Source organism: Artibeus jamaicensis, unplaced genomic scaffold (genome assembly GCF_021234435.1).
Source record: "Artibeus jamaicensis isolate MK-2021 breed Jamaican fruit bat unplaced genomic scaffold, CSHL_Jam_final scaffold_1964, whole genome shotgun sequence".
Taxonomy (NCBI): Eukaryota; Metazoa; Chordata; class Mammalia; order Chiroptera; family Phyllostomidae; genus Artibeus; species Artibeus jamaicensis.
Window position 1 is genome coordinate 70732117 of NW_026522030.1, and position 18618 is coordinate 70750734.

At 51.6% G+C, this 18618-nt stretch overlaps 1 protein-coding gene across 3 annotated transcripts in view; it reads left to right on the forward strand.

Annotated features, from left to right (window-relative positions):
• FANCC (FA complementation group C) overlaps positions 1-9613 on the forward strand; it is a 305923-nt gene extending 296310 nt beyond the window's left edge. For 2 of the 3 annotated variants that reach the window (XM_053656528.1, XM_037133335.2), the window contains 2 exons: positions 1262-1468; positions 6949-9613. In XM_053656528.1, coding sequence (XP_053512503.1) covers positions 1262-1468; positions 6949-7152 — 411 coding nt within the window. In that variant the 3' untranslated portion in view covers positions 7153-9613. The remainder of the gene's footprint in view (positions 1-1261; positions 1469-6948) is intronic. The other variant, XM_037133336.2, reaches the window with a different exon arrangement.
• The last annotated feature ends 9005 nt before the right edge of the window (positions 9614-18618 follow it).

Consider the following 18618-nt stretch of genomic DNA (forward strand, 5'->3'; position numbering starts at 1 on the left):
AATAAAAAGTAATACTTAGGAAAGAAAGCTTATATCTTCTGAAAAAATTAGAAAGCATTTAGTTATTGGCATGTCAGAAAGGCATTTGAAGGGAATGATAGTCTCGGATGAAATAAAGAGGAAGGAGATTGAGTCTTAGAGAATACTGGACAAGAGGAGAATGGGTATGAAGGCACAGCTTCCTAAGTCCACTTAGATGGCCTCTGTGTGCTCCCGTAAATGCCATCAGATGAGGGCCAGCTGGGCCAGCCAGCAGAGCAGTAGGGAAAGTGGCCGTCTCCTGATGGGACACGGCCACGCTCCGTGGAAGAGCCCCACAGTGCAGTTTCTCACGGTCTTGTTCTCTGAGAACAACTCACACAGCAGTCCTAGTGTGCTGGGTTTGTGACAGACTTCACTGAAGGAGGCTTTAACACCCAGAAAAAAAGGCTCACACAAAGTCCATAAAATTGGTCATGGGAATTCTCAGAATAGGCCTATGTATTCTTTTGAAAATGATGGAACATTGCTGTTCATGAGTTCCATGTAGCATTCTGGACCTGTGGCTTTCAGTTCTTGCTTTGTTTTCCAAGTCTCAACTGGTGTACCATTCTTATAGCAAGCAGAAGTCTCAGCATGAAATAAATATTTTTAATGCAAAAACAACCACAGACCTATAACAATCACCATTATTGTGTGGATTTCACAGACTTGTGACCTCTGCTTGAGCTTTAAACATGTATGAACAGACTATCCCAGTGCCTAAAACAAAGTGTGTGTGTGTGTGTGTGTGTGTGTGTGTGTCCATCCTTCTCTCCACAACCCCACCCGCGCCCAAAGATAGCAAAAAGAAAACTTCATGCTTATCAGAACACTGGCTCAGCGGAGGTCTGATAGCATGCGGATTTTGTTGATTGGTGGCTGTGATAGGGAGTGAGTCTTCAAGGAGCCTTTTGTTCCTTTTCCCACAATATAAAAATCTGACTACATTCTGCTGAGGACTTTTCTCCATTTCCTTTCATACAAGAAAAGGTCAATTCCTGGCACAGTGCCCTAGATGCTTAGTGAGCAAGACGAAAGAAAGTCAAGAAAATTCCATCACACCCCTTTGGGTTTGTGTGGAGCAGTGTGGAAGCTCAGACGTGGGCTGCCTCAGTCTGCCCTTCCTGGGTGCTGGTCCTCTCTTCTTTTGGAGAGTTGCTTCAAAGTACTGAATAAATCCCAGAACCATGTGTGTCCCGACTCTTCCCTAATCTCTCATCTTTGAAATGACACTCCCCAGGAAGAGGTGAAAGTGGTGCTCGGCCACCTCATGAAGCTGTTCAGACGTCCGACCCTCTCAGCCAGGGACCTGCAGGCAGCCACTGGGGAGAGCCAAGGTGGAGACCCCAGGCCACCAGCATGCAGCCGGCTCGTCAGGCACCTCCTCCTGAACTTCCTGCTCTGGGCTCCTGGAGGCCACACAGTTGCCTGGGAAGTCATCAGCCTCGTAAGTGTCCCCTTTTTTAGCATCCTAGTTTTCATTCATATGTCACCCAAGGGTCCGGCCTTTGAAGAGTATGTGTACCAGGATGCTCGTCCAAACCTGGATACAGACAGTGAGGTAGACAGCTGAGATGGACCCCAGAACCTGCCCCGTGCAACATCTTCATGTCACAGAAGAGAAAATGGAGGCCCAGATAGGCAGTGACTTCTCCCAGGTCACACAGCTTGCTACCAGAGCACATAGGAGCGGCTAGGTCTCCTGTCTCCCAGTGACTCTTCTTTCAGTTCAGTGCATGACTTCCTTCCTCCTCATGAAGAGAAACTCGGCAGCAGGGAGAGTGCGCTCCCTGCAGTGGTGCAGGGAGTTTCATTTGTCAATTACAAAGAAATCCTCCTGGAGCCCAGCGGACATGGGGTAAAGAACAGTTCATGGTATTGGATTTGACAGTGATTTCTTGGGTAATAACACTAAAAACATAGACAACAAAAGAAAAAATAGATGAAGTTCATCAAAATTAAAAACTTGTGTGCATCAAAGAACTCAGTCAAAAGAGTAAAAAGACAATTCACAGAATGGCGGAAAATGTTTGGAAATCACATATCAGATAAGGGTTTGGTATCTAAACTATATTGGGAATTCTTATAAGACTGTGACAGAAAAACAACCCAATTGAAAAACAGGCAATGGATTTGAACAGACATTTCTCCAAAGAAGATGTGCAAATGGCCAATAAGCACATGAAAAGTGCTCACCGTCACCAGCTGTTAGGAAAACTAATCAAAACCACAATGAGGTACCACTCCACACCCACTAGGATGCTATTACAAACAAACATAGTCCAAAGATGGAAACAACCCAGATGTTCATCAACAGGTGAGTGGATAAACAAAATGAGGTGTATGCCAGTCACAGAAGACAAACACTGTCCGATTCTACTTATATAAGGTACCCAGAATAGGCAAACTCAGAGACAGAAAGTAAAATAGGGATTATCCAGGGGCTGGGGGGCATGAGTTGTGCATTTCTCTAAAAGAACGTCATGGAACCGCTGTGGTGGATGTGATGGGGAAGGACGGGGAGTTAGCTTTTCGAGGGCACGCAGCTCCTGCTTGGGAAGGCGAGTGGCGGTGGCAACGGGCGGCGGGGATGGTTGCCTGGCACTGTGAGTGCACTTCACGCCACTGAGTTGTATGTTTTAAAGTGGCTAAAATAGCAAAGTTTATGTTTATTTTTACTATGATTTTGAAATAAGCCAGGCGGTGAAAGACAAATACCATAAATCTTACCTTTAACAGGAACCTGAACAACAAAACAAACAAGCAAGCAAAATGTAACCAAAGGCACTGAAATAGAGAACAGGGGGATGGTGACCAGAGGGGAGAGGGGAGGGAATTTCAGGGGAAAAGGGGAGGGATTTACAGGAACAAGTATAAAGGACACATGGACAACAACTAACAGAGGTGGAAATGGGAGGGAGGTGGGGAGCACTGGGGGGGTGGGCTGGGATGGGAGTAAAACACAGAAAACTATACTTGAACAACAATTAAATTTTTAAAAAAGTGAAAAAATGCTCATCTCAGAAAAAAGTACCAACATGCTTGCTCTTGGAATTTTGTTTTTTTCCTGTGCTTGTTTTTACTTTTTATTGCCCTATAATATACATAATTAAATGTATAGCTCAGTGAATTTTCCCAAACCAAAACATGCATAGAGCCAACAATCAAACCAAGAAAGGAATGTTCCAGCACCCAGAGGCCCCTCCAGCTCCCTTCCAGGGAAGCCCTGTTTGAGTGTGAGTGCGCTCGGGGGAAGTCACAGTGGCAGAAGGGCTGCCGAGAACCCAGGAACCAGCATCTGGAAGGTTCTCCTTAGACCTTGTTAAATGGTCTGTGTGTAGGGCCCACCGCTCACATGCTCAAAAAGAAGCCATACAAGGGCCTGGGCAGAGCCAAGAGTGGAAGAGGACTTGCTGTCGTGTGTGGGGCGCCATCTCCCCAAGGGCCACTCCAACTGTAATCTGCTGTGTACTTTCATAAAATACTCACCTCGCTGACTTCTGCAGCCCATGTGTCTGTAGAGCCTGGTACCAACCACCTTGGTCTCTGCCAGGCTTGTGAGGTGATAGCCACTGTTAAGCCACTCCCTCAGCCAGGTGATCAAGGTCAACATCAACAGGGTGAGTTGTGCTGACAGTGTGAACCCTCGATATAACCCAGACTAATCCTGTGAAAAATGACTGACAAATGCCAACTGAGGGGTGTTCCACAAAATACCTAACCGGTGCTCCTCCAATCTGTCCAGATCATCAAAAACGAGGGAAGTCTGAGAACCTAAGGAGACACGGTGACTGAATATAATGTGGGACCTTGGATGGGATCCTGGAACAAAAGAAGGACATTAGGAAAAAACAGGAAATATAAATAAAATATGGATTTTAGTTAATAAAAATGTATCCCTTTTGGTTCGTTAATTCTGAAAAATGTACCGCACTAATGTAAGATGTTAATAACTTGACAAGTGGATGCGGGGGATGTACAATCTCTCTGTATTATCTTTCAGTAAAATTATAAATCTAAAACCTTCAAAATTAAGTTATTTTAAAAAGTCAACAATAGGCACTTTTAAATCATGAAAGTGTTGGCAGCATTTTTGTCACCTGACCTCTGACCCCCAGCCCATGCCCTGGATACCGGTGGGAGCCTGGCCCTCCTTCTCCCAGGGGGCTCCCTCCCACTCCTCTCTGGGACTGTCACCTGGGATTGGAAAGGCAGGCCCTGCCCATGGGGTGTGGGAGAGCATGACCCAAACAAAGCCCCTCAGAGACACCCGAGTCCCCATTCAGAATGGCCAGCCCTCAGGGCTCACCCTCAAAGAAACTGCTGTGAATAAGGAGCTAGGTCCTGTCACGGGGTTCAGGTGTGCGGCACGTGCCAGGAGGCCCATCCCTGCAGAACAGTTCAGACCCAGCCATGTGTTAACACCTCAGGCTGGGGGGACACTGAAAACCCCGGTGCATCACTATGAGGTTTTGTAAGTCAGCTCAGCTGGGGAAAAAAAAATATCATTGACAGATAAAATGCTAGTGTTTCTCTTCACACAGTGGCTTCTTAGCAGGGGGGTGGTCGCCATACCCAGGTGCCCCTCCAAGCCAAGTAGCTTCCTGCGCCCTGTCCTTGCACATATTCTGAAATAGTTTTTACTGACACACCAGCCTTCCCAACTCTAGGCTTCCTGCAGTGGCCACCGACAGGCCGATGGCAGCCCGGCTACAGCAACTGCTAAAGGGCCAGACGGAGGAGTCAGCGCATTGCCAGCCTTGCATGGGCTTCTCCTCACCTTCCACATCTCCTGTGCTTTTCTCTCTGTGACACTCCGAACGAGTCCTGAGCCAGGTCTGCTTGGCCTGGGTAGTGGTCGGATGGTGGAAATACTGGCTTCGATGGCCTTTCCCTGTCTGCGGCTCTGGCTTCACCACCCTGGGGACCCAGGCCCTGGCCCAGCTCTGATGTGAACTGAGGCTCAAGCAGAGCCAGCTGGGTCCTGGGACCTGGTCTTGCATCAGCCTCGGAGAGCTGTGCACACTCCAGACCGGGACGTGCACAGCAGGGCTGTGTGTCTGAACCTTGTTTCTTCACAGTCCTCCTTCCATACCTTCTCCAAGGGGGCCCTGCCTTACTGAAGGGCTCTATTTCATTAAAGGTGCCCTGTGCCTCCATCTCCTTTCCTTTGCGCCGCAGCTTCTCCTACACGGTGCTCCCAGCCTACTGCTTCCTGTGGCTCCTCACAGGGGCCCCATGCGTCAGTTTCTGCCAGTCTTGAGCTTCTGAGAATTTCCTCAGACTCATTTGTCAGAACTCTCATGCCTTCTACCCCGTGATCTGCTCCTGTTCGCTCTGCTCTGCTCCGCCCCTCTGCTCAGGATGGCGCAAAGAGCGGCCTGGACTCCTCCTGTCCTGCTCTGACTTCATGTTTCTCTCTCCCTCTCCTCTGTCCTTGGTTGCTGGACCACAAAAATAACAACCAAAAGTTAGCTAGAATCTGAAATAGGGAGTTCAGTTCTGTAGTGGCTGGGCTCAAAATGAATGTAACCCTTTCCTGATGTGCCTCAGCCAAGCCCTACCAGGATGCGAGTTTCTGACCTCAGGTGCAGGGAGGCAGGCTTTTGTCTGGGACTAGAGACCTCAAACAGAACAGGGTCAGATTGAATTGGCTTGTAAAGAGGTCAGATGGGTACCACCACATTCGTCTGACAGCCACACCCCCTTGCCCCCCTGTCCCTGGGGTCACTGGGCAGTGGAGCAGGAGGCAGTCTTCCCTGCTCGGGTTCTGGGTAGTAGGTCAACGCTTCCACGTGCCCCCGGGAGCCTCACAGTGTTTCATCCACAAAGAACAGAGGCTGCATCTGTGGAGAGTCACCTACGGCATTTGTGACTTCTGAGTAAAAACCAGGTAACGATCATAGATACACCAAGTGCCACGGTGAACCCCACCTGCACTGCAGCCTGCGCCCCCCCCCCTCCAGCAGAGCCCCAGGGTGGAGATGGCGGACACTGGAGGTGTGCCCCCCGCTTCCTGCACCGTGCTCACCCAGCACACGTGCTGCCAGAGGGTCTGCCACGACTGAGGATTGTCCGAGTGGGCTTCCAGGGCTGTGGCGTGGTCCCTGGTGGACCAGGCCGCTCACCCTACCAAAAGGGCCCCTGTGGAAATGGAGAAAAAGCTGTCCCTTGGCTGCTTTTGCTGCTTACAGATGGGCTTAAGGATTCAATATAAACTGATACCCACAAACAGATTACTCAAAAAAAAATGGACAACTTAATGCTGCTTGTGTCTAAAAAAAAATCACAATAAATTCTTCATGCAGCTAAATTGTGAGGTTCTCACCCTTCCCTTCAGTTCTCTGCTGAACTGAAATTCTTAGGAAAATATTGATGGGCACCAACAACTCAGAATCCCTTGAGGCTGTATTTAGCAGAACGAACAATCCCTGTGTTTCCTGCTTTCCTTGAGAATCAGGTATTAAAACTTTAGATGCCTTTAAAAAACAAGTGTGCCAGGTTGCTGGCCCAAGAATGCCATTTATAAAGCTGTTTGTGTGAAAACAGGTGGCATGTTCCTTTCAGCATTTTCCAGTTCTCAATAGTGTGAGCCTTTTGCAGAAAGTCGAGCCCCAGCACGTCCATTTACCTTTGCTCCCCCGGTAAAAAATCCCAAATCTCATGACTGGCATTTCAGGAAATGAGGTACTTGCTTGTAGCCATTCTGTCAGGAGAGGGGGGGTCCTTAGGAATTGCCTCTGCTCACTGGATGGCCAGCCTCTGAGAACAGACTTTCTTGCCAGTCACCTTGAAAACAATACAAGAGCCCTTTGGAGTGATGGGAATGCAGCTGCTTTTCTGGGACAGGATGGTTACGGTTGGTGCTGGACAAAGAAACGGTCTGCCTGGGAAGTGTTTTAATTTGGCTCCTCTCTGTCATTGCAGATGGCTCAGACTGATGAAATGACCCATGAGATTATCGGCTTTCTTGACCAGACCTTGTACAGATGGGATCATCTTTGCATGGAAGCCCCAGCGTCAAGAAAACTGGCCAGAGAGCTCCTTACAGAACTGCTCGCACGAGTCAAGCACAGGCCCGTTGGCCATGTAGCTGCCATGCAGCCCGGGCTCGCTGGGGCCACAGGCTGAAATGATGGTCCTGCTTCTTTGTGGATTGGGTACCTCTGTGACTAGTGACAATAAGCCATAAATATCTTGGCAAGTTCTGGCAGTCCCTATTTTACAAAGCGAGAAGACAGGTACTTTGTTTAGCCCACGCTCAGTCAGACTTACTACTGACTGGATTTAATGCCTTCAGCCTTCTCTCTACCTGCGCAGCCTGGGTGACAATTAGAGAATCATGGGAGAAAAGGCTCGGATGGGAGAACAGATTTTTATTTCTTTTTTTCCCTTTCTGAACCAAGATGCATGACCATTATTTGAATGTTTCAGAGTCTTTGGACCAGGAAATTGGTCATGAGCCACTGGTCAGTTTGGAAAGTAACTTAGCCCTTTTCCACAGATCTGTGTTTCAGATGTCAGGTCACTGGTATTGGTGTTTCTTTTAATCGACAGGGATTTAAGATCAAGCCACACTTTCTTGCTTCCCGAAGAAATTGTTCAGCAAAGGAAGTTTCCCTCGGGCAGCCCCTGAGCAAGGCAGGCGAAGCAAGTAGCAGTGCCGGGCCCAGTGGTCAGTGGGGGTACAAGCACCAGCCCGGCCATGGGGCCAGCACTGCCTGGGACTGGAGCCAGGGCTGGGGCTACCTCTCTGCTTGCACTGGCTAAACACTGAATGCCCCTGAAGGAGCACGCACCGCCTCAGAGGAGCCTGGCAGGGATCTAGGCCATGTTCTAGAAACATCAGAAAAGATTATGTGTCAGTCGTTTTGTTAAGTGAAATGGAAGTGCACATTTCTAATAAATAACCAGTTACCCCAGGGTTAGTATTTATTTTGCATCAGTTGAAGATACTCTCCTTCTCAGGCTATGCTTAACTTGTATTGATTGTTTTCTCTTTTCCATTTATTGTTTGTCACGTGAGGCAAGACTTCCTTTTACGCCCACTTGGATTTGTGTGTTAGTAATGAGTCTCCCTCAGTCTGGGCTCCTGCTGGAGGTGTGAGTCAGCTTTTGTTGGATTAGACAGAGGTTGAGCTTCCAGGTTAAATGCTTGTTTCGGTGTATGGATCTACCTGAAGAGCTGGAAAATTCCAGTAACTTTTGACCTGAGCCTTCCTTTTGAGAAGTGCTACAATATGAAGGGTGCGCTGTTAAAATACTTCTCTCACAACCGCCGTCATCCTCATCACTTCCACATGCTGTGATCAGCCTCTGTGGACGGGAGAAGGGGGCCCGGTGTGGTGGGAGCGAGGAAGCCCCAAAGCACGCGCCCACCAGGAGCGGGCCTCCCTTTGGGGTGCGCTTGCACGTGGACGTCCATTCACACTGTATTCCTGGCAAACAGAAAACCAAGATGAATATCTACCTCAGATTTTGAAGGTGCATTTCTGGAAGACTCTTTTCTGCCTTGACTATACCTCAGCCCTTTCTTAGTATCTTCAAGCCTAAGTTCTTCCAAGCCTTGGACATTTGAGTTGGCAACTGAGCAGACTGTCTGAGCTGGTGAAGCCGAAGCTTCTCCCAGGGAGATCCCAGCAGACCTGCAGCTCTGTCGTTCAAGGGAAGAACCCCCAGGAAGCTTTAATTGAGGACATCAATAGGCACTGATTTGTTTACTGATTGCATGTTCTCCCCTAGCCTTCTCCCACCTTGATAAAGGTGCTGACAAGGGGAGGACACTGAGGGCAGCAGCATGGGCGGGGCTGCTTCCCAAAGCCTCAGCAGCCACGTGCCCCTGCTCCACCTCTAGAAGGGTCGCCCATTCTATTCAGTTCCGGGAGGGTAAGAGGCTGCCCACAGCCCCGATGGAGCTGAGTGCACCGTGGAAGGGAGGGTGGGAAGTCATCCTCCCCTGGAAAACCAGAGAAGACAGACACCTGCACATCCTAGCCAGTCAGGGTAGAGAAAGACAGACAGGCCGGGACACTCTACCTTGTCCTCTAGCCGCCTTGGATTTTGGGGAAAGTCTGACTATGTGGCTTTTTTTGAAAGAAGTTCAAAGTAGGGGTACAGCTAAAAATGGACTCTGATGAAATGTGCAGGGAAGTCCCTTGAGGGGCACTCAGCCTTCGGTGGAGAGCCAGGAGCACTGAGGTCTGGGGAGCCGGCCCAGGGCAAGGCTGAGACTGGAGGCTCTGCAGCCGTGGGAGGGCCGGGGCTCTGGGTGGGCTTCTTCCCCAGTCTGTGCCAGGCCCACGCCCACCACTCTGACCAGCAGAGTATCTGACGGCGAGCAGCTTCTACAGGGAAGACGCCTGATGGCCTCAGACCCGGAAACCCCGAGGACTGGCTGATCCAGCCACTCGCAGTGTCACAGCTAAGTTCTCCCAGCCTTTGTCTCTAGTGGCACGAAGGCTGCCAAGACCAGCCTTTGCTGACAGCATCCGAGAAGGAAAGGGACAGCCGTTGCCCCTGCGTTTCCCACCAACCGCACCCGGCCTGCCCTCACACCTGAGCAGAGCGGGCCCCAGGAGAACGGGGACCGCAGCCGTCCTGATGGGCTGAGACCAAGGGCAGGTCCATCAGGAGGTGGGCGAGGCTGGAGCTGCCTGGACTTGCACTGCCAGGCCCCTTCCACGGCCCTGGGACCCTATTCATTTCTATAAAATGTATAAAGAGATTTTAGTTGCAACTAGCAAAGATAAGTCTGTGTGCACTCCTACCCGTCGGGCATCTCAGAGGTGGCCCTGGGCACTCCCAGGGTCCGGCCGAGGGGCCCTGAGTCGGCAGTTGGGGTGCTGTGGCCCCCACAGGGCAGGAGCAGCACCCAGGGGTAACAGCACTGCTCCACCCGCGCCGGCTCGGCTGGCCTGGGGCCATGTCACCACCAAAGTGGGGCCTGTGCCACTTGAGGTACACAGGTGCCCGGGAGACATGAGGGGCAGGAGAGGGGAGCCTTTAAAGTGCTGCAGTTTGGGTCTGGGGCGCACGTGACAGAGGCTGTCGAAGACCTGACAGCAGCTCTGCGGTTAGACGTCACCGGTAGGAGCTGTGAAGCCAAGAGAAAATTCTGCTGAGTCTTAATAATGAAGTTTTTTTATATAGCATGCTGGAGAAAAGACTGAAATATCTTTTCTCTCTCTAGAAAATACATAAAATTATCCTGAGAAGAGGTCATCAAAGGTGACAGAGTCAAGAACCGTAGGGAGGAAAGGCGTCACTGAGCACCCACTGACACGGGGCTACATGTGGACTGGGACTCGGCGACATCTGTGGGGTTTTAGCACTGGCAGCTCTAGGCTGTGGCCCCTGGAAGACACAGACAGGGTTTATCCTCGGCCTGGGACTCTTCTCCCGATACCTACAACCCAGGGCTCCACTGCCGGGGAAGAAGGGAGCAGCAGGGGCCGGTTAAAGCAAGTGAAGCGCATCCCACACATACTTATTTTTTTCCAGGACCCTGAGTTAAATGTCACCACTCGGTGTAAACAAAAGTGTTCTGGACACTGTCCTTCCCCATCTCTGAAGACAGAGCTTGTCCCACAAGCACAGCCCAGACCGTCTTGGTCGCTGCTGGTGCCCAGACTGCTGGCCCTTGCGCTCCAGCCTGGGGTCTTGAGAGATGGTCCTGACCTGGCTCCGTTCCGTGACATGTGCTTCAGTGTGGCTGCTTCCGAGCTGCCGGGCAGCCCTGATTTCCCGAGGCCGACAGCTCACTGGGCTTTGGGAAAGGTCACTCTGCTTCCTGACACGGGCCGGGGCGCCTCTCGCCACATGCGGAAGGTGTGTGTGGGTGCAGATGGCAAGTGGACACGCCTCGTTTCTGGAGAAGCCCGTTCCAGGGGTTGGCTGCTTTATTGGCCCCTTTTCTCACTGGAGGAGCAAGGGTGTTGGGACAAGGTGGGGAAGCGTCGAGGGGACGGGAGAAAACCGCATTTTCAGTTGAACGGAGGAGTCAAGAACAGGGACTTGCCAGGAGGGAGGTGGCGCAGATGCAGCCTCAGCAGTGGGGGGGGGGGGGGGTGTGGAGAGTCAGACCTGAGGCTGCCCCGTCCCCCAGGGGGTCGGGGAAGAGGAGCAAGAGGAGCGTGAGGTGTGCTCGATCTTATTCGACAAGGAATCCAAACCGATTTTGTTTCCCGAGGAAGGAACGTGCGCACGAACTGTGCCGCTCCCCTTGTTTGCCCGGTGCCCCCCCTCGGCCCACCAGCGCCCTTCCCCGTCGCGGATGTGCCGCCCGGGTCTGCTTCCCGTCGCCTGACACTGGGTTCAGCGTGGGTTCTGGGGACTCCGTCAGACAGTTCTGTGTTACTGCATACACCAGACCGTTTTTCTCCTGAATAACTAAAATTAAGGCAAAAATAATGTGTCTTAAAGTCTTCTGTACTCCAGCTCCATGATATGTTTGTGCCACGGGTCCAGTCGCTACTCTCATGTCGAAGAAGGTGTTGTGATGCGGGGCCTCCCTCGTCCCAGTCTGTCACTGCACCTGCTGTTCGGGGCAGGAGGCTTCTGTCCTTCGACACTTTTCCGAAGAGACATAAGGTCTCGTAACCAATGAGGGAAACCGTGCCGGCCTCTGGTGTTTTCTCGCAACATGACAGACCCGTTGTGACACCCAGGACTCTTGGTGGCAGGCAACAAACAGGCACAGTGTGGAAAAGAAAAGGGAATTGATGAAGCGGGTGTTTAAAAGCCCACAGAATGATCGGGCAGACAAGGCTCAGTGCCTGCCAGCAGCGGTGCCCAAAACCCGCTTCAAAGCAGCCTGCCGAGGTCGCCGCCACTGCCACAAAGACCTGCACCCGGGAGCCTCCGCGGCTCCGCAGTGTCTGAGGCCTCTGTGCTCTCCCCTGGGGCTTTCGATGGGGGCGCCCAGGCCCCCGCCTGCACTTCAGCTGGAAGGGAGCTGGGGAAGCAGGTGCATGGCCTGGTCACTTCTGTGACGCTACTGCACACTGGAAAGTGTCCGCGCACTGAGAGCCTCCCGGAGCCCTGGGAAGGGCCGGGCGCCGTGGGACGCCCGCACTCTGCAAGAACAAGCAGTCTGCGGGCCGGTGCCCCCACATGGTGCTGGTGGCCCCGTCGGCCCGTGGGTCTTCCTGCTGGGGGCTGGCACGGGCGCTCCGGCGGGTCAGCACTATCCCTGCCCTCCCCACGTCCAGCCCAGTCGTGAGAACTGCTGGTCTGACAGCTCTCCTGGGGAGACATCCTGGGGAGAAACACTGTGACAGACGTATGAACACGATTTAACTGTCCTAGGAACTACATAATCTGATTCTGAATTTCATCTGGAAAGATAAACATTAAAGAACAGCCAGGAAAAGCCTGTGTGGATCATAATGGAGTAGAATGAAGCGCACCACATACCTCCACGTATTCTAAAGCTCGAGTCGTTCCAGCAGCTGGGGCAGCCCGCAGAGGGAGCACAGTGCAGTGTCCTCCCTGGGGCTCCAGCCAGCTGCCCTCGGCTCCTCTCCTTGGTCTGGGCACTGCCTGTCTCGTTGGCCCAACCCTCCCGACAGTTTCCTTTGGCTGACAGAACATTCCAGGGCTTTGACTCACCCTGAGATGGTCCCTACCCAACCCCTGACCTCTTCCTGGTGGGCACCTCTGCCCTGTGTGCCCTCATCCTGCTGGGCTTTCCCATGTCACCGCCCTTCTCCTGGACCCCCTGCTCAGCAGGCACCTGCTGGAGGCCAGTCGACCATGTAAACGTTCCCTCCAAGGTCAAGCCCACCCACCCCATCTCACCCCCCCACCTACACCCAGTCTTCCAGGTCAGCTGATGGTGACTCCACCTTTCTAGTGATTCAGGCCCAATTCTGTAGTCACTCCAGATTCCTCCCTCTCCCCACCTCCCACCCGTTAGGTCCTTCCTGCATCTGACCATTTCTCACCTCCGTCTCTGCCACCCTGTTGACCAGTCTCCTGCTCCAAGCAGGTTCCAGGGTGACCATGTCACACTGCTGTTCAAAGCATCTCAAAAGCTTCCCCCTTCACTCAGTAAAACCCAACGTTCTTAAAATGGCTTTCAAGGACCTGCACAATCTGGACCCCCTTTTAATCTCTGACTTCATCTCCTAATATTCTCTATAACCCCTTTAACCCACTCACTCCACCAGGCCCAGCCCCAGCCCCACGGGCTCCTGGCAGCTGCTCCAACATACCAACCTCAGGGCCTTTGCATGAGCTTTGCTGACACCCTTCCTCCCAAGTGCACAGCCAGTTCCTATATCTGCTCACACATCATGGCTTCCATGACACCTTCAAGATTACTCTCCACCCCTTGGCCTACACTATTGACGGCTCTTGTCCCTAATGCACAACTCCTCCTAGAAACCATGTATGGATTAGGCTTTCTCACTATCTATCTATCTATCTATCTATCTATCTATCTATCTATATATATGTGTGTGTGTATATGTGTATGTATACACACATATACACACACACAATTACAATACCTTATATATTGTTTGTGCTTGCTCTTCCTTGACCATCCCCACAAGTACTGGGAATAGTTTCAGGCACACGGTAGGGTCCCAGTAAGTGTGTGTTAAATTAATCTGTATTGAGATTTTAGTACATGATGAAGGCATTTCCATCGGTAGGGAAACGATGGGGGTAGAAAATGCTGTTGGATTTGTACTTCTGAGATGAAAGTAAACATCAAAACCAAAATGCCTGTCTTCCTTCTTCACCAAATTCAGTGCCCGGGGGGCTGCTGCATGGGGCGTGGGTTTTCTCCGGAGAAGGCTCTAGCAGTTCTGTTTGGAAAGGAAGAGGGCGGGGGTGGTGGGGAGGCTGCTGCTGCTCTGGGCAGGCGGTCTGTCACTCGGGTAAATAAAAAATTAGTTTGTGAATTCAGAACTTCCCTGCTCCAAACACGCAGAAAGAATGTTGTTATATTTCATTTAGAATTCCGTCTCATCTTTGGTGTGCAGACTTTCACAGAAACCCTGTTTTCAGTCTTTGGGCTCCCCCCCCCCCCAGTGCCTGCCTTTAGGGGTGGGGTCCAAGATCAAAGCCCCTGCAGGGGTCACTGCTTCAGGAAGACTTCTTGGTCCTCGGGGTGGGGAGGAGGAGGGGGTGCCGGGGAGCAGGGGAGGGGGGAGGCCCCGAAGCTCCAACAACACCATTTGCAGACTCCCAACAATCCAACATGTTCAGTCCTCAAGGCCCTTTCCTATGTCAGACTCAAAACCCAGAAACCACGACAGAAGGATAAGACCAGCCATACGGAAATAAAAAACAAAATGGCCAAAATCTAAATATAAGTAACAAACTGGGGAAAAATATTTGCAACACATGACAAATAACTAATGTCCTGACTTCTAAATCAGTAAGGAAAAGGCCATCAACACAGACACAGGGGCCAGGGCACAAATGCATAGGCAGTCAGACTACCAGCAGGAGAAACACATGTGACTTTGAAAACTCAATTTTAAAATATTTAACACAGCTTCTGAGAAACAGAATATTTTCTCATATCTGAGCTGTTGGAAAGACCAAAACATTAACATTTAAGGTGTATGCACCCTGGAAACGGCAGGGTGACAGAATCACCGTGTGACCAGCAGTCCCACCCCAGGTGCGGGATATCCCCACAAGAACCGAGTGCAGACCGAGGTATTTCCCGCTGATGTTCATGGGGGCACCATTCACAATTGCCGAAGGTACAAATAACCCAACTACCGGTCCATTCACAGGTGAATGGACACACAGCATACGGTCTAGTCACACAATGGAATATTAGCCTTAAAAAAGGAGTGAAATTCAGCTCCATGCTACAACGTGGATGAACCTTGAAGATATTTTGCTAAGTGACAAAGCCAGTCACAAAAGACAGATATTGTATGATTCCACTCAGATGAAATACCTGAAGTAGTCAAATTTATAGAGACAAAAAGAAGGGTGGTTGCCAGGGATGCGGGTGGGGGAAGGGAGGGAGAGGGCATGGAATGTCGGTGTTACGTGGGGACAGAACTTGGCCTGGGGAGATGGAGCAGCTCTGGAGGTGATGCGGTGATGGTTCCACAACAGTGTGAATGGACTTAACGCCACTTAGCTGTACACTTGAAAATGGTTCAAATGATGCATTTTATGTCCAGTTAGCACAATAAAAATATTAAAATTATGTATATGTAAATTTTATCCAGTAACAAAATCTTTGGTCCTTCAGAGGTACCTCCCATTCCAATGCATTCCCAGCACAGTGAGCAGATCTGGGGACAATCCCACAAGCCCCCGTGCCCAGGACTGCTCACAGCGGCACTGCTTCAAATAGCCACCCACTGACAACAACTCAAAGGCTCCTGTTTAAATAAATTACATAAACCAGCAATCACAGCATACATAACACATCCCTTCATTGTTGATGCCAGGCCCTGTTATCAGGGTTTTACATGAATTAATTCAGTCCTCACCACTGTTCATGGTCGGGCGCCCAGGTTGGGCGACACTCAGACAATGGAGCCATCACAACAGAGGCGGAGTTCTGCAGTCTTGAGCTGTTCTGTTATATGGAAAGTTCATTGTATATTCTGTGCCTATCTGTGCATAAAGCCAGAGGGTGCAGACGTGTTTGCTGGAACACATCTTTAGAGTTCTTCTCCTGTCAATCTCCAAACTGATTAGTTTGGACGAGGTGGACAAGTGGATACAAACTTACCTTTTGCTTACATATGGTTTATCTCATTAATAAATAAGATGCATGTTTGCTTGTTCCTAGACAGGCTTACTGTGGAATAATGCTGTGAAGGAAAGGGGGCCCGAGCATCCTGTGTACCCTTAAATCAGACATCTGCACTGCTGTTCCCTACAATTTCATCAGCATTTTATGGTTTGTTCCCAGGACTTACGTTCTAACACTGGCCATGGTGTTTTCTAGGCTGGCTCTATGCACCCCGAACAGAGGAGGTTGGCCTAACGACTGGGCTCGTGAGCATCCTGGCGGCGGCAGCTTGTGGGCCATGACCCAGCCTCCTGAGTGGAAACCTGTCCAGCCTCTGTGCCAGCTAATAATCTCTTTGCTGCTCTCCAAACAGCCTTCTCTGCTTTTGGGTGTGCTGAAGCCACAATTCCTACAGGTCCCTTTTCTTTCACATCTTGTTTATAAATAAAGCCACAATTCCTTTCTCTTAAATTATGGTATGTCTTTATGAACAGGGATGCACTCTTATACCATCTCATCAGCAAATACTAAAACGCGCCCCTATATTTAATCTCTTATTTCTCCCCATAATGCACATTTTTCTGTAGTCTCCCTCCTTAAACCCAATTTCTGTTAAAAAGTGCTCAGACTTAAATCATGCTGTCAGACTGTGGGGACTGGTGTGGGGGCCAAAGCACCAGGCTCTCTACCCGAGTGCCGCCTTTACACCAGCCTTTCAGATCTTGCCACTGCCGTCCTCTCCAGCCTTAGGACACACAGTTCCACTTCCAAGGCCTGTTCAGCCTGATATCCTGTGACAAGGGAGGTTTCTCAGTGCAGAGAAGAAGGGACTGGGCGGTGAGGGGGCTCACAAGCAGGAGCCACACCAGGAAGGCTCTGGGCCGTGAGGCTGCCTGGCAGGCGCCCTGCAGGGGGCCTGCAAGGGGGGGCCCACTCAGGCTGCAGCCATGGTTGGTGAGGTTCAAGCAGCCGGCACAGTCTGGGTGAGTCCCAGCCAGGTGGCACTGAACTGTGCTCCTGTCTCCTATCCAGCCCTTGGGGCAGAGGAGCCAAACCTCTGAAGTTGTTTTTTATCTCAAAAGACACTTGGCAGGGACCAGACTCTGGAGAAACTGGAAATGTAGTCAGAGGTCTTTATCTGCTTTTCTGCATTCTGCCTTGCTACACACACACACACACACACACACACACACACACACACACACACGAGGGGCTCCTCTGCTTTCCCAGGTCCAGCCCCCGAGAGTGGGGCCCTTTGGCTGGGCTCCTCTGAGGTCTGGGTGCCCCCCTGCTCTGATGCCTGGATGCCAACCCCCCCTCCGGGGCGGCAGGCTGGCAGAGGCCAGTGCTAGTCCTGGGAACCTTTGTAGTTCTGTGGTTGCTTCCTTCACCCCCAGGCGCCACTGGGGAGTCATCAGACTGTAACAGAAATGGCCTTATTAGCAGATGGATCTCCCAGATAGTACCAAAAGGTGGGAAAAGATCTATAAAATCTGGTCATTTAACAGCCCCAAAAGGCTTCTCTTCCCTTCCACCTAGTAAAGCCTCAGGGCCCAGCCAGGGAGGGAAAAGGTTACTGTCATCAGGATAGTGGCCTGGGGGCTGAGAGTTCATTCCTTCTCCACTGCCCTGACTTTGGGCTGGGACACCTCCGGGAGGTCCAGGCTTGGGTCCCCACCCCCACCCCAGCCACCTGTGCAGAGTCCTTGGTGTGGCTGGGCCCTGCACACAGGGCCCCTCTCTGTTTTTGGAGGTGATTCACCTCAAGGTGCCCTGGAGGGGGTGTTTCAAAGGGCTGTCTCACCCCAAAGTCACCTGCTAGCAGAGTGCCAAGGGTGGCACCCCTTCCTTGACTTCTCCAGAATGGGGTATGGCAGGCTCTGACAGCCCAGGGAGGCCGGCCGGCAGAGGCCACAGGCCTGGGACGCCCAGAGTCCTGTTTGGCAGAAGACGTGCTGGCACAGACTGTCCCGCTCTCCAGGGTGGGTCTGCCTCCTGCCCCTGTGAAGTGCTGGGCAGATTCCTTCTCACATTCCTCCTTTCTCAGCCCCGCTGACTCCGTCTGTAGCCTGAGGAGGTGGTTGGCCTAGAACAGAAAACTAAAAAACTAGTTTTTGATCGCAAGTCATTCGGCCTTGCTGTCCACCCACCCTGCTACAGGTCTCTTCAGCGAGGTCTGACTGTGGCAGGGTGGCCCACACCATCCCCCTGACCCCCCGCAACACATGCCTCAGGGGCCCTGCTGAATGTGCAGGGGTTAGGGGTGTGAGCCCCAATGTACCGAAAACACCTGCCTGCAAACGTTCAAGGCTCTGCTGGTCACTGAAAGGCATGGCTGAGGATTAGGAATGCAGCTTCCACTTCTGGTTCCTGCACTTGGGGCCCTGGGCTGTGCCTGTTAACGTGACATCTCCGTACCTTATTTGGGATGGAGACTATTATTTCAATGTACTAATTTGAAATTGCAACGAAAATAAATGCTTCAAAAACCCTTTAACCCCAAAATAGAGGCAAAGAGGGAGAACTGAACAGTCTTTTCTTGCATTTCTTTCTTGTGTTCCCACCCCCCATCCCCACCCCGGCCACTTCCGGCCTTAGTCCAGCCAGGGCTCCCAGCCTCTCCTGTCCTGGCTGCTGCCCAAAGGCCCTGCGCTCCACCTTTCAAAGCCCAGCCCCTTCCCCCAGCCCGACCTGGGGCTCCTGGGGATACCAGGGGCTGGCCCACTAGGGTCCGACCACAGGCTGACCAAGCCTGTTTGCCTGGCCCCCGGCAACCTGCTCCTCGAGGGCCTGAGCCTGCTGTCTGAGGGGTGAAGCAGCACTTGCACGTCCGGGACCCTTTATTCTCCCAGCACAGCTGCCTGGCAATTACCCAA